Source organism: Terrapene carolina, unplaced genomic scaffold, assembly GCF_002925995.2.
Source record: "Terrapene carolina triunguis isolate 2854851 unplaced genomic scaffold, T_m_triunguis-2.0 Scaffold210, whole genome shotgun sequence".
NCBI classification, from domain to species: domain Eukaryota; kingdom Metazoa; phylum Chordata; order Testudines; family Emydidae; genus Terrapene; species Terrapene triunguis.
This window is the reverse complement of record NW_020664561.1, coordinates 36,111,302-36,125,379: the sequence shown is the minus strand read 5'-3', so window position 1 is coordinate 36,125,379 and position 14,078 is coordinate 36,111,302. Positions and strand designations below refer to the sequence as shown.

Genomic DNA, 14,078 nt, shown 5'->3' with positions numbered 1-14,078 from the left:
GGGGGGGGGGAGGCGAATGTGCCAGTGAGTTTGACTATGCATAGTCAAACCACACTTAATTTAAATGTTATGCACCAGAAGCATAACAGTAGTAATTACAGGCACTGGGGCCCCAACAGAGGCCACCAGACCTTCTAGAATTCTTCATGCCCTCTTAAGGTAGGTGAGTAATGCAAGGGTGGGAATAGTTGATGGGAGGGATCTTTCAGTACTTGTATGGCTCCCACCAGCAATGCAGAATGCAAGTACTTCACAACATTAATGAACATTTTCTCCCAACATCTGGGCGAGGTACAAAAGTATTATCACCATTTTACAGATGGGAAACAGAGGCATAGAAAGCAAAACAAAAGTTTTCAAACCTGGGTGCCTAAAGATAGGTTCCTAAACCTATATTTAGACACAAAGCTAATAGTGGTCTATCTCAGAAGTGCCAAGCACCAACAAATCCCACTGAAGTAAATGGGAACAGCAGGTCATCCGCACCTTTGAAAAAATCAGGCCATTTTTAGTTTAGGCACCTTCACTGGAAAACTTTGGCCTAAGCAACTTGCACAAGATACCACAAGAAGTCTGTGGCAGAGTCAGGAACTAAACCCAGATCCCCTGAGCCCAGTCCAGTATCTCAACCAAAAGAGCATCTTTTCTCTGTCCTTTGGATAAAGAACTATGTGATGATATCCCAATATCAGTAAGGAAAATAACATACGTTTGAGACTAAGCATGAGAAACTGCTGCACAAAAGGTAATTTTAGGAGAATAGCTTGGAATGAAACTGTCATCTCAATCATACATTATCTTACTACTGCTGTGACGCTATAATGAAGTGTCCTGTCACAGCATGTGTGTAGGACAGAGAGAAGTTCTGGTGGACATTAACACCACACACAAGTAAAATTAGAAGGATATCTACCAACAAAGCCCCAATTCAGGAAGGCATCCTGAGTCAGGACAACAATGTCAATGGGATGTAAGCATGTACGGAAGTGTTTTCCTAAATCAGGGCCAGAAGAGTGATCTTTAGAAAGCTGGGTGTGCATACTATCATTGTAGTGGTAGCATCACCTGCTAAGATTGCCCAACACCTCCCATTATCAGACCTTGTTTTCAGATACTTATATAACTTTGCCAAACTTTAACCATTTGGGCTAAAATAGTTCCAGGCTGGGTATTTCCTTTTTTTAATTTCAACTGAAGCAGTTCAGCAGCTTCCAGGAAGACAGCTAGGGAAAAATACGTTTTGCCCATGTTTAAAAAAAAAAAAAATCTGGTAACCTCTTCTTTGAAAAACTCTAATGCGCTCCTGTTTTGGAGCAGCCACTACAAAGAAAGTCAGACTTCACCCCGTAAACAAAATACTATGTAGTTGTGTAATTATAGACTGTATCATAATGCATAACCCTAAGGAGGACAAATTAAGGTTGCACAGGCAACTAACTCTTGCATTTCTTAACTTTAAATATGCAAGCTCAAGCACTCAACTCTCCTTTTAACACAGTATTTTCACATGTAATATATAAATAATGTGGAACCTAAACTATATGAATTCTTTAAAAATGATTTTGAAAGCACTTTTTAAAGTAGGAACTTATAATATTCTCACCTTTAATGATAAATCAATCTGATTTTTGATATTTTGAATAACATAGCCTTCTACGCCAGCGTGGTTGCTTGTCTTCAATAAACACCTTTAAAAGTAAAATAGAGAAAGACAGTATCTTTGCATTATATTTCGTTGAAAAATCTAAATGAAATTCTGGCCTTATAGAAATAAATAGGTTTTGCCCCCTTACTTCAAGGGGGCCAGAATTTCACCCCTAATCTTTGGAGTTCACAAAAGGGCTGGCTTCAGTGTCTTGTTTTTTAGTAACATGAAAACTAAAATCAATTGCCATCATCATGAAATTAACATGGTAGCTCCTATGTGAGCTCCTATGCAGTTACCATGATTTCTGACTGAATTACTAGGCAATTAAATTGCATCAAGACCTGTTTCTCTGCATTTTATGCAGGATGCATACCTGAACAAAGTGTATTTTCCCTCTGCATCAAACTTGTCTATATATAACTGCAATATCTTCAAACTCTTCTTTCGCTAAAAGAAAAAGATTCTATGAAGACATTTGCATTTAATTAAAATAAAACAAATTTAGCATTTGTAACCCCCGGAATAATTAAATTACGTACCAAATGCTCTATAGGACAAAGGGTCATCACTTTCACCAAACCCTGCAGTTGGAAAAAAGTACATAAAGTTTGGTTGCTCCCCTTGGAAGGCTGTTCCAGAACTTCACTCCTCTGATGGTTAGAAACCTTCGTCTAATTACAAGCCTAAACTTGCTGATGACCAGTTTATATCCATTTGTTCTTGTGTCCACATTCTTAGTGGATGTTGGTAAGGAGTAGAATCAGACAGAGCTTTATAATGGGAATGGACTGATATCTAGTATTGATTTATACAAAGCTATATAAAGATCACTAAATTTACCATGGATACTAAAATAGAGCAAGTGGTCAAGACTTCATGGATGAACTATTCTGAAAATATTCTTGATAGATTAGGCTTAGAAGCAGAGTATGAAATTTAAAAAGTATAAGGTGATGCATTTGCAAAGAAACAATAGTTTAAATGTCATTGAATTAACTGCTATGGTTGGTGGAGAAAGCATGCATGTATTAATAGACCTGATGCTGAAATTCTCAGTCCAGTGTGCAACAAATGTGAAGGAGGACAACAGAATATTGATTTCTCTCAACACAAATATAACCTCTAATATTGTGTGCTCTCACTTTGGTTAGACTAAATATGGTGTAATTTTAGTTATATTTTAATATGTATTTGTAGAATATGATGTAGGTAAAAATGCAACCAATGGGACTTAGGTTCTTATTTATGAGAAGAGTGACAATTGAGATTGTTTCACAAGAGAGAAGACTTAAGAAATGGTACTTATGGTTGTATTTAAACTACCCATGGATCATTTTAATTTAAGAGTGACATATTTGAAATTAAGTGGATCTATTGAACTATGGGTCTTTGGTTTAACACTGAAGGGAATACATATTTTATTTAGAGGGTAGCGAACTGGTGGAATGGCCTTCTTGCACTCCTCTGGCATAAAATTGTTTTTTAAATTTTAAAAAAACTTCAAGTTAAATGTTTAAAAAGCTTCACTACATAGGAAGGCATCAAACAATTCCAGACACAAGGGTACCTGTCTTGCTTCCAATCCTTCACAAACTTATAGCAAATTAAAATGCAGAAATCTGAATTCATCACCAAAATTTTATATATAAAAATGGCACTGCATATTTGCATTAACAATGTTCACCCTTCTAGCTGGGATGAGACTTTGACTAAGCTAGAGGAGACCCCTTTTGTTGGGAGTGTGGAGGGGGGAGAACAGATGAGGCAGTGTTTCATACGCCCTCTTTTTTTCCCCCTTTGGTGGGTGAAAGTTGTTGCTTAACTCTTCTTTTCCCTTCCTCTTCCCCAGCCTGCGTCCTCATGCTGCATAATGTGTGTAGGGGAGAGGAAAGGGACAGGGACATGAGAGTCACATGTTGCACCTGAATCCAATCTCTGGGGCTCATCCTGCCCACCACTATTGCCACTGGATGGGATATGGGGATGCTGTTCAGTGGTGAAAGAAAGGGGGTGATAAAGTTTGCTTCCCAGGTGGGTAACCATTGCAGGCTCCCTGTTCCAGTTAACAATTCTTAATAGCAAGACACTGTACGGTTTCAAAAACAATTAAGTTTCTGAGTGAGGCAATCCTTTTATTCTCTAAGTTCTTCTCTCTCAAATCACCTAGGGAACAACTAGATAGCTTAGTGGTTTGAGCATTGGCCAGCTAAACCCAGGGTTGTGAGCTCAATCCAGTTAGAGATCTGGGGCAAAAATCTGTCTGGGGATTGGTCCTGCTTTGAGCAGGGGGTTGGACTAAATGACCTCCTGAGATCCCTACCAACCCTGATATTCTATGATTCTAAACATGACATGGCACTTTAAGTAAAAATACTTGTTTACATTGCATCCTAATACCTGAGGTGCTGTAATGAAGCCTTTGAATTCCAAATACTGATGATGAAGGCTATCATCACTCATTCTCAATAAACAGTTTCCAAGCAGGTCCTACAAGCAATAAAAAATAATTTTAAAGACAACGTAACTTTGCACTTGTACAGTACTTTAATCCTCAAATGACTTCACAAACTAAGGCCACAATCCTGCAAATGTTTATGCATGTATTTAACTTTATGCATACGAGTAAATCTTAAACAAATATGTAACATGCTTTCAGGACTGGGGCTTATCTGATTAAGCCTCAATAACTAAAATTATAGTATGCAATATTACCCTCATCTTTTACAGACAAGGGAAATTAAGATTGTACCATAACATAGATTACAAAGAATATACAATATTTGATTTAAAAAAAAAAAAAAACAACTTACAAGTCCTTTAGTTAACACAGATTCTTCTGTCCTACAAGAAATTAAGACAATTATCAGTTTCAAAGTATGAATTCAAAAACGTTTTGTTGATGTTTAAGATTAACTAAGTAGTACAGGATCTATCTAAAAATGAGCTCAGCTACTAACAGTTCCTATTCTGCTTCCTGTCGTCATTCCTTCAACTGAATTATTTAACTATATTGAGCAGAAGAGTTTGTAGATTTGACTCCTTTTGAGATCAAGAGCTGATATTTCCATTCTATATTTATGAGTGTTCAAAGGCAAGATCTCAAGTCCCTGAGACGCCCTGGTATTAAAAGGAAGAAAATGGTACTTTCCCAACTGCAGAACTCTGCAAACTTTTTCCAAACATGAGTGGAAGAGAGTGAATCCTAATCTAAAGAGGCTGAAAAGTTTAGGCCAAGTTGTAGCAAGGCACAATGGAGTGGTGATAACCTATGAAACACTCATGCTTGTAGAGTAGTACTTGGACTTAATCTTTGTAGACTACAGACAATAATGGGGCAAATGACTACAACATTTGAGTAGGTCTGGTGTTCTATTTATTGAGGGCCACAATACAGATGAAGATAGCATACTATCATAGGATACAGTCAAATATTTCCACGGCAACCTCACTTCATTCTCCACTGTGTAATTTAGTTACAGAAGTACTACTAAATATTCAAATTCAGAAAATTGGAATGTTTAAAATGTTCTTAGTTTGGGTTTCCATAAATAAATAAAACACAGTTGTGAAATGAATACTGTAAAACATATTCAAAAATGTAAGAGCATACCACATAAAAGTATTGTGTTTAGGACAACTTTTTACAACTCTTTGGAGGGAAGGGGCATCATCTTGTGCTGAGTTGTGCCATATTAACACTCAGCTTCAAAAGAGTTTTCCCCACAATTTGAATTCTGAATTCAAAGTTTGCTTTCATAAATTACTACCACAGATGAGAAAGCAACTGTCGGACAATTAAGACGGACAAGCAAGAAACAAATCCAGTATTTGAAACTCCAAATTTTGTATGATCTTACCTTTCCAATAGGACCTCAATGTGTGTCATGTTGCACTGCAGAAGATATGATGGACTAAAACAGAAAAGTTATTTATAAATACAATTCCATAGACCACACAGCCTACATGTTGATATAAAAATAAGCTCTGTGGCACTATATATAGGAATAGTAACTATTTCATAAAATTAAGAGTAATTTTAGGCTAAATGGATACCTTTGAAATAGATGTGTGCTAAATAGATTGTCGTCCCCCCCGCAACACTCCCACACTAGGTCCCAATCCTGCAAACACTTACATGCTTAATTTTAAACATATAAATAGTCCCCTGGCTCCTTCTGTGAGACAACTTGTGTCTAAAATTAAGCACACACAAGTATCTGCAGACTTGGGGCCTAAAAGAGAAAACACCTCTGCACACATACCATTTATTACATGACAGTTGCCCTGAAATGAATGCTAATGCAACACAAAGGCTTACAAAATAATTAGTGATTAATATTAAAAGGTTTTCTTCTGCTCCTGAAAATGCCTTTAAAGAACCTCAACAAATCAGCCACTAATAATAAATGGATGGAAAATAGCTCTTACCTAAAGACCATTGGAAAACAATCAATACCAAAATACTGAACAAACACCAGATATGACAGACATGCCAAAGAATCTGCAGAATGCTTTCTATCTACATCCAAAAAATCCGGATTATCCCAGTTCTGATTTCTGTTTCCACGGTGTGAAAACAATGTTGGTAACAATTCTTTTATATCCAATAAAATGCCCTGTTTATTAAAAAGAAAAAAAAAGTCAACTACATATAGCTGCTTTATAAAAGGAAATACAGATATAAAGTTTTAAATTAGGATTCACATTTTAAATGGTATATAGTAAAATCTCTGCCTACCATATATACAATCATTCCTGAAAATATTTTTTGTAATTACACCTCTACCTTGATATAACGCTGTCCTCGGGAGCCAAAAAATCTTACTGAGTTATAGGTGAAACCGCATTATATCGAACTTGGTTTAACCCACCGGAGTGCGCAGCCCTGCCCCCCCGGACCGCTGCTTTACCGTGTTATATCCGAATTCGTGTTATATCGGGGTAGAGGTGTATGTGTACACCAAAACTACATTTAAGGAAATTATTAAGGTGGCAAAGTGAAGCTCTCAAAGGTTAGGAAATGCCTGAAATAATATTGCCTGTGCAATCTTGATTTGGCCACCATGTGTGTATACACTATGATACAGTATTTAATTACATGATCACAAACTCTTTTTTCCACAAACCTTTGCCTCATCTTTAGTGCACAGAATGGATGATGCTCACATAATGACCAGCTATGCAGTATTTTGTTTTCTCTTCATTGTTCAAAGTTCAATCCCAGACCTTATTTGCTACACAGTATTCAAACCCTGCTCTGAAGACACAGTTATTAATTTCCTTATGGGCTTTTTTTATTGGGCTTATTGCCACAATATCTGAGTGCTTCACAAACAATTTTCACAACACCTCTTTGAGGTGAGCGAGCATTAACCCCATTTTACACATTGGTACTGAGACATGGAAAGTAAGGTCAAAAATATCCACTATTTTGGGTGCTCACTTTGAGACATCTAAGACCTGATTTTTTCATAGTATTGTCATTATATAGTATGTCATATGTTCAAAGCACAGCTCCCATTGAGTTCAACTGCAGCTGTGAGTGTTCAGCAGTTCTGCAAATCAGATCCCATGGGCTCAAATTGGGTACCCTGAAAATGAGGAACATGCTACCAAATGAGGAACATGCTACCTGTACAAAAGTGGAGAGTTGGGTCCCCAGTATCATGGAAAAACTCTGAGCAGAAGCAGTGACAAAATCCAATTCTCCAAGGCAGCATTCAACTGTCTTAACCATGAGACTGTCCTTTCTTTTCCTAAAATCCCCTGCCTCATTCATTACACACTTTGCAACAAATGAAGTAGAGGTTCAACACATGAAGCAGGGATTCAACACATGAGGCAATGTTACAAGCCCTTCCTATACCAGCAGCTGTTGCCAAAAGAACTGAAGTCTAATGCCCAAAACCTGACTTTGCTTTTTGCACAGCTATTATTGAGATAGGGGACAAGCGTACAATAACTGAATAGTTTTTTAGCTAAAATTTCATAGACAATTGAATACATTTGCACAGTTAACAGCAAATAGTCCATTAAGACTCAGTTATCTAGGACCTACACAAAGGGCACTCTCTCCTAATCAGGGTTGGGGACACTGGTTGTGTCATCTAATAAGCTGGTACTGCAATTATTTACCGTGTAGATTAGCTTCCTGAAATTTCAGTTCATAGTAGAGCCCTGTGCGGGACTATTTTTAATTCCACTCCTGTCACCCCGCAATACCCACTCTCATCTGCTCCCACTATTACAGCAGAGGGTCCTGCGGAACCCGTGGGATCTTGGGCCCACTGCAGGGCTCTAGGTCATAGGCCCCAATTCAAGACATCACTTATGCATGCGTTTAAGAACAACTGAAGTCTTTGGGACTGAAGCATATGTTTAACGTTAGGTTTGTGCTTAAGTGGGTGTCCTGAATAGAAAATATTCTTCACTTTATCCAAAATATGATCCACTTAGATTTTTAAAGTGCAACCCAACCCAATGACATCAATTATTATAAAAAGGAAAGGGCTACAATAAGTAGAGGGGCAAACTTGGTTCTTTTAAAAAGCCAAACACAGAATTGTATTAGTTTTGGTCATGTAGGGACCTCACCTCATTATCTCCTTTTAAAAGCCCTGATAGATTTGCACATCTATGGGGATGGGGCCAGCTGCATAAGAGCAGACACTGCTGATAATTCAGAGAGCAGCAGCCCAAAGAGATGTACCATGAGGGCTGAATTTGGTCCAAACATTTATTGCATAACATTCTGTTGGGGCTGACGCAAGTTGCCTTGGGCTGATGTTACAGAATGGTTTGGAAGGAGCTAGTAGTGAACTGGCTTTGACCAGCGGAGCTGGCTTTCAGCCACTTGGCTGGATAAACAAGTGAAGAGATAAGGAAGGCCTGAGACTGTGAAGTATGGGAATAGAAAACAGCAGTGTTTCCTGCCAGAGCCTGCTTGTGGGTGAATATGCCCCCCCCTTAGAAGGAGGTGATGATTATGAGAATTGCTTTAGACGAACTATGAGAATTGCTTTAGACGAACAATCTCACCTGCGGACCCCGGCCTTGTGGGTGCCCAGGAATTCCCCACGCTGGAGCAGCGCCTGCTACGAGCCCTCAAGGACAAGGTAGGAGGGTCCAGGACTGTCCGTAGCAGAAGGGGCGTAAGCATTGATTCTTGCTTGCTTGCTGGAAAGCATGTATTTAGTAATGCGTAAAGGCGGGGAGGCTTATTATACTTTGGCAATAAAACTGGTTATACTTATGCACCTGGCGTGCTTGACTGAGTGTATCCAAGCCCCCACCCTTGGGACCGAGACATTCACAGATTTTTTTACTTTCAAAGCCAAGTTTTGTTGACCCTAAGGATCTGATATTGTTCCAAGACTTTACCTTCATCAGCACTATCTTACAGAATCCCATAAACCATCTTACTAACCAAATCAGGAAGCCAACTGATTTCTCTGACTGATTATAGTGAATACTGAATTGTAATGACTGATTTTGCAAGTCACTATAATTCATTTTAACTGCACTTACTAGAATTTCAGCTGCAAAATGCCTTAAGGGATCTTCTTCAATGTCTTCTTGCAGCTGATCAAGCTGTGCTATTAATAAGGGGTATTTCAAGCTTTTCAAACAACTGAAAGAAAAGAAGGTAACAATAATTAGAACCTTTTAACAAAAACACTACCAAAACCACCAATACAGAATATAATGACATTGTCTCCAGGGGGTCTGAAACTGTCATGCCCCTTGCCCCTGCTGTTGCTCATGATGGATCCAAGGGGGAGTCTCCAAACTCAGGGACTGGCTCTGCTTCCTGTTTTTCATCCCTATACTCTCATGGCTGGGGGCACTGCTTGGATCCTGATGCCTCCAAAGAGGCATGTCCCTCATCCTGGTGTAAATGCAAGGAAGGAGTAGGGGCCTTTGACTGGGCTTCCCACCCCTTATACAGGTACTCTTCTACCACCTGCCAGCCAGGAGGGGAATGAGCGTTGCCCTTCCTTTCATAGTTCACAAATATGGAAGGGTTTGTTTTTAAAAAAAAAAAAAAACACATTAAACAGTTTATTTGATAAACTATAAAATATCAACAGTGTATTCACCGCTGGTGCATGAAATTTTGATTGCTCATTTTATTTCATTACACAAGCATTTTAAGCAGAAATAAGATACCCACAATTTTAGCAATTCTTCTTTGAGCTCTTCGTCATCATTTTCTGTTGAGGTTTCCATATTTTTAACAACTTCATCCACAAAAGGTTTAGCAAAATCCACTATTGCATTGCAACACTGGCAGAGGCCAAGTTTATCTTCTCGTATTTCTTCTTTTGTGTAAGGTACAGGCAGGAGAGAGAGTTGATTTAAAATGGTAGACAAAGATAAACCCACTGAGTATGACTTCTTGCTATGAAGTTTCAATAGAACTGAAATAAAAAGAAAGTGTTGTTAAACATCTAGTTATCTACTATTTTCCCCCACAAATGATGTTAGAGAGGTGGAACATCTTAATTTCTTCTGGTTTATAACACAAAAGCTTTTTCCTGCCATAGTAGATTCAGTGTTTGAGAAAAAGCAAAGAATAAGAACTGTACTGAGTTAAGTAATTGTATTGAACAGCCTTTGGTTTAAAAACAAACAAACAAACCTGCAATACTATGAACAAGTGCAGAGACACCAGGATTCTGCACCTGTTAGTTTTGGGATGTTATAACTACCAGCACCACAGGGTTGAGTATTGCAAAGAAATATCACAACAGCATCCCATGCATTTTAATATACAACAAATCCTGCCTCTGTAAAGTGGAGGTAAATATTGAAAATTTCTCTCTTATATCACTGGCCCAAAGGGGCAAACCCTTCCTGGCCCTGAAAACATCTGTACTACCGAAGTGTTTCTAACCATGGCAGAACAAGAGACTATACCAAATGTCTGCTGAAATCTGGCCCTTTTGCACCACACTAGGACTGTTCTAATCTATGCCAGAGCCAGTGTAGCACCGGCCCCAAAATCAATGTGCCGCAACTAGCTCCTTTACAGACTCCTCTCTCATTTCAGCTGCACTTGGCGACACTGGTCCACAGTCCATAACTCTTAACAGAAGACATCGTTCTAATTATCAAAACGTTCCCCTTAAATTCCAACATAATTTTAGCGGCCTGTATCTCGCGAACCACTAAAGTTAGGCTTGGTCTACACCAGGGGTCGGCAACCTATGGCACGTGTGCCAAAGACGGTACGTGAGCCGATTTTTAATGGCACGCTGCTGCCTGCTGGGGTGCCGCTCAGCCCGCTGCTGAACCCCGGCAGCGGGCTGAGCCGGATTTTGGCAGGCAGCAGCGTGCCATTAAAAATCCTGCCCGACCCAGCCCGCTCTTCTCCATCCCCCGCCTACCGCTCTCTCTGGCAGGGGAAGAGGGCAGAAGCAAGCTTGGTCCTGCCGGCTGCTGCTGTACGGCAGGCTCCGCCGGCAGCCAAGCTTCCCCCTCCCCCGCCTCTTCCCCCAGCGTGCTGCGTCGAGCCCCGCCTTCTCTCCCTCACTGCCGCCAATGGCCCTTGCGAGGGAGGGGAGAAGAGCAGCCCCAGCACCCTCACTGCTCAGACCGGTAAGGAGGCGGAGAAGAGGCAGGGGAAAGGAGGGTAGGAGCGGGGCCTATCCTTCCAGCCCCCTGCCGTGAACCGCTCAGGGGGCTGGGAGTACCCCCCTGATCCCAGCCCACCCCCCCAGTCCTCTGCCCTGACCCCTGCACCCCCCTTGCACCCCAGCCCCCTGTATGCCCCCCCACGACCCCATCCCTGACTCCTGCACTCCCCACACATACCCAGCCCCCCCACACCCCATGCCCTGACTTTTGCACCCCCCACATTCCCACCCTGAGCACCAGGTTGGCAGTGGGCTGAGCGGGGCCAGCGACTGGGACCCCAGCTGGCAAGGAGCCGGCAGCCAGAACCCCAGACCGGCAGTGGGCTGAGCGGGGCGGGCAGCCGGGACCCTGGCTGGCAGGAGCCAGCGGACGGAACCCCAGACCAGCAGCGGGCTGAAGCCGCTCGGCCCGCTGCCGGTCTGGGGTCCCGGCCCCCGGCCCCGCTCAGCCCGCTGCCGGTCTGGGGTCCCGGCTGCCGGCCCCTTGCCAGCTGGGGTTCCGGCTGCAGGCCCTGCTCAGCCCGCTGCCGGCCTAGGTGAACGGAACCCCAGGCTGGCAGCGGGCTGAGCAGGCCAGCGGCTTAAGATCAGCATTTTAATTTAATTTTAAATGAAGCTTTTTAAACATTTTGAAAACTTTGTTTACTTTACATACAACAGTAGTTTAGTTATATTATATATAGACTTATAGAGAGAGACCGTCTAAAAAACATTAAAATGTATTACCGGCACGTGAAATCTTAAATTAAAGTGAATAAATGAAGACTCGGCACACCACTTCTGAAAGGTTGCCGACCCCTGGTCTACACTTAAAAACTTATACCAGTATAACTATATTGGTCAGGGGTGTGGAAAAAAAAAAAAAAAAAAAACACATGCTAGTGACAAAGCTGTGCTGACAAAATCTCCAGAAGAGTGGTTCTGTTGGCATAGTTAACGCCATTCAGGGAGGCAGTATTCCCATACCAGAACAAAAACTTCTTCTGTTGGTATATGCTGCATCTACAGGGGACATTCGTTTGAAAGAAACATTGATTTTAAGCTCTAGTGGGTCTCAGGATAGCAGCCACTAATAATATATCAGAACTGAAATGAAAAGAGAACTAATGAATAAAAAAAAAGTTCAGATATATTTTAACTTCTGCAGGCTAAAATGTAATGCTTTACACCACTAGAAAAACTGCATTCACAGCTAATGTTTCCAGTGGTGAGAGGTGTTACATTCTGGCCTCTGAGCTCACAGGTATTTTTTTAAGCAAATATGCAGTTTGTGATTTTCATTGATATGCAGGAATTGGTTAACTTTCAATACCTATAAAGGGCAAGTGAATAAAAGTCATAGATACGGATGACTGTTTCAGGAGGAGGAGGATGGCAACACACAGAAAGTATAAAGATTTTTAGTACAAGCAATGGCTGAGTATTGCATTTCAGCAGATGCCAATTTGAAATATTCTGCTTTTAAACCATTTGTTGTGTCCTCAGGCACTCTTAAAACAGGTCTCAATAAGTACTGAAATTATACTTCATGTGCTCCCCTAGAACGCTAGGTCTTCTACAGCACAGCACTACTTTAAATACAAGTAATAAAATTATCAGCTGAGAAATGTTCCAAATCTTTTTCAACAGCAGATAAACTAATGCACTAAACTGGAGTAGGAAAGCGATTTTGTTTAAGTGTACAATCAGATAGGAAAGTGCTCATTACCTGTCTGCAGAGGCTGAAGCAAGAGCAGAATAGTATGGGATATCTGTTCCCCAGATGTCTGCTCAATCTGCTCAAGTAAACCCAATAAAAGTTCCTTTGGATTACATAGCTGCAAGAAAGGATCAAGCCATTGTACTGTTGTTTATCTCCAAAGCAATACATTAAGTACCTTTACAATAATAAACATACTTCCAACCTGTAACAGTTTTTGCATGGCAATGACAGAAGATGCAAAACATCCAGGACATTATTGTTACAAAAAACCAAAACCTAAAAACCACAAAAAGCTCATGCTTTCTTTAAAATAGCAGTGTCCAACATTTTTGAGCTGAGTTCCCCCTTTGAGTTACAATTTTTGTATGTGCTCCCCCAATAACTGCTCCTCCCTCCTCGGGGTTTCAGGGTGTGGGAAGGAGTGTGCCTCGGTCTCTGGGGATGGAGCTAGTGCTGGGCATGAAGGTTTCGACACTGACTGGGTGGCCTGCTGAGGGGAGTCAGGGGATGGAGGCAGCGCTCCCGCTCCGAACCTCCAGGCATGGGGCTGGCCTGAGCCCCCCCGAACATTCCTTTGCACCCCTCTAAGGGGGCACGCCCCACCGTTTGAAAACTTCTGCTTTAAAACATGCATTTAGAATGAAGCTACATGTAAGGATATTTAGATTAATTAGGGTTACCATATTCAAACATTTAAAAAAGAGGACACTCCACGGGGCCCCGGCCCCGCCCCCGCCCCAACTCCACCCCTTCCCCACCCCCGGCCCCGCCCCAACCCCACCCCTTCTCTGCCCCCATTCCAACCCCTTCCCCAAAGTCCCTGCCCCAACTCTGCCCCCTCCTCTGAGCACCCTGCATTCCCCCTCCTCCCTCCCGCTCTGATCTTGGTTGGGGGTTGCTAAGTGCTTCCCTGCTCCCCACTCACCCCGCAGCCCCTATGCCCTTGCCTGCCCTGCTGCCCATTCGCCCTGCAGCCTCTGTGCCCTCTGCTGCCCACTCGCCCTGCAGCCTCTGTGCCCCCGCCCCTGCAGCCTCTGTGCCCCCTGCTGCCCACTCGCCCTGCAGCCTCTGTGCCCTCTGCTGCCCACTC

The 14,078-nt window shown here is 41.8% G+C and overlaps 1 protein-coding gene across 6 annotated transcripts in view; it reads right to left on the bottom strand.

Annotated features, from left to right (window-relative positions):
- LOC112109871 (glomulin) overlaps positions 1-14,078 on the bottom strand; it is a 42,201-nt gene that overhangs the window by 19,250 nt on the left and 8,873 nt on the right. For 5 of the 6 annotated variants that reach the window (XM_024204579.3, XM_024204581.3, XM_024204580.3 and 2 more), the window contains 10 exons: positions 12,995-13,103; positions 9,822-10,068; positions 9,176-9,278; positions 6,077-6,264; positions 5,506-5,559; positions 4,459-4,489; positions 4,046-4,135; positions 2,188-2,229; positions 2,022-2,095; positions 1,604-1,688 (listed from right to left, as the gene is read on the bottom strand). In XM_024204579.3, the coding sequence (XP_024060347.1) occupies positions 1,604-1,688; positions 2,022-2,095; positions 2,188-2,229; positions 4,046-4,135; positions 4,459-4,489; positions 5,506-5,559; positions 6,077-6,264; positions 9,176-9,278; positions 9,822-10,068; positions 12,995-13,103 (1,023 nt within the window). The remainder of the gene's footprint in view (positions 1-1,603; positions 1,689-2,021; positions 2,096-2,187; positions 2,230-4,045; positions 4,136-4,458; positions 4,490-5,505; positions 5,560-6,076; positions 6,265-9,175; positions 9,279-9,821; positions 10,069-12,994; positions 13,104-14,078) is intronic. The other variant, XM_024204583.3, reaches the window with a different exon arrangement.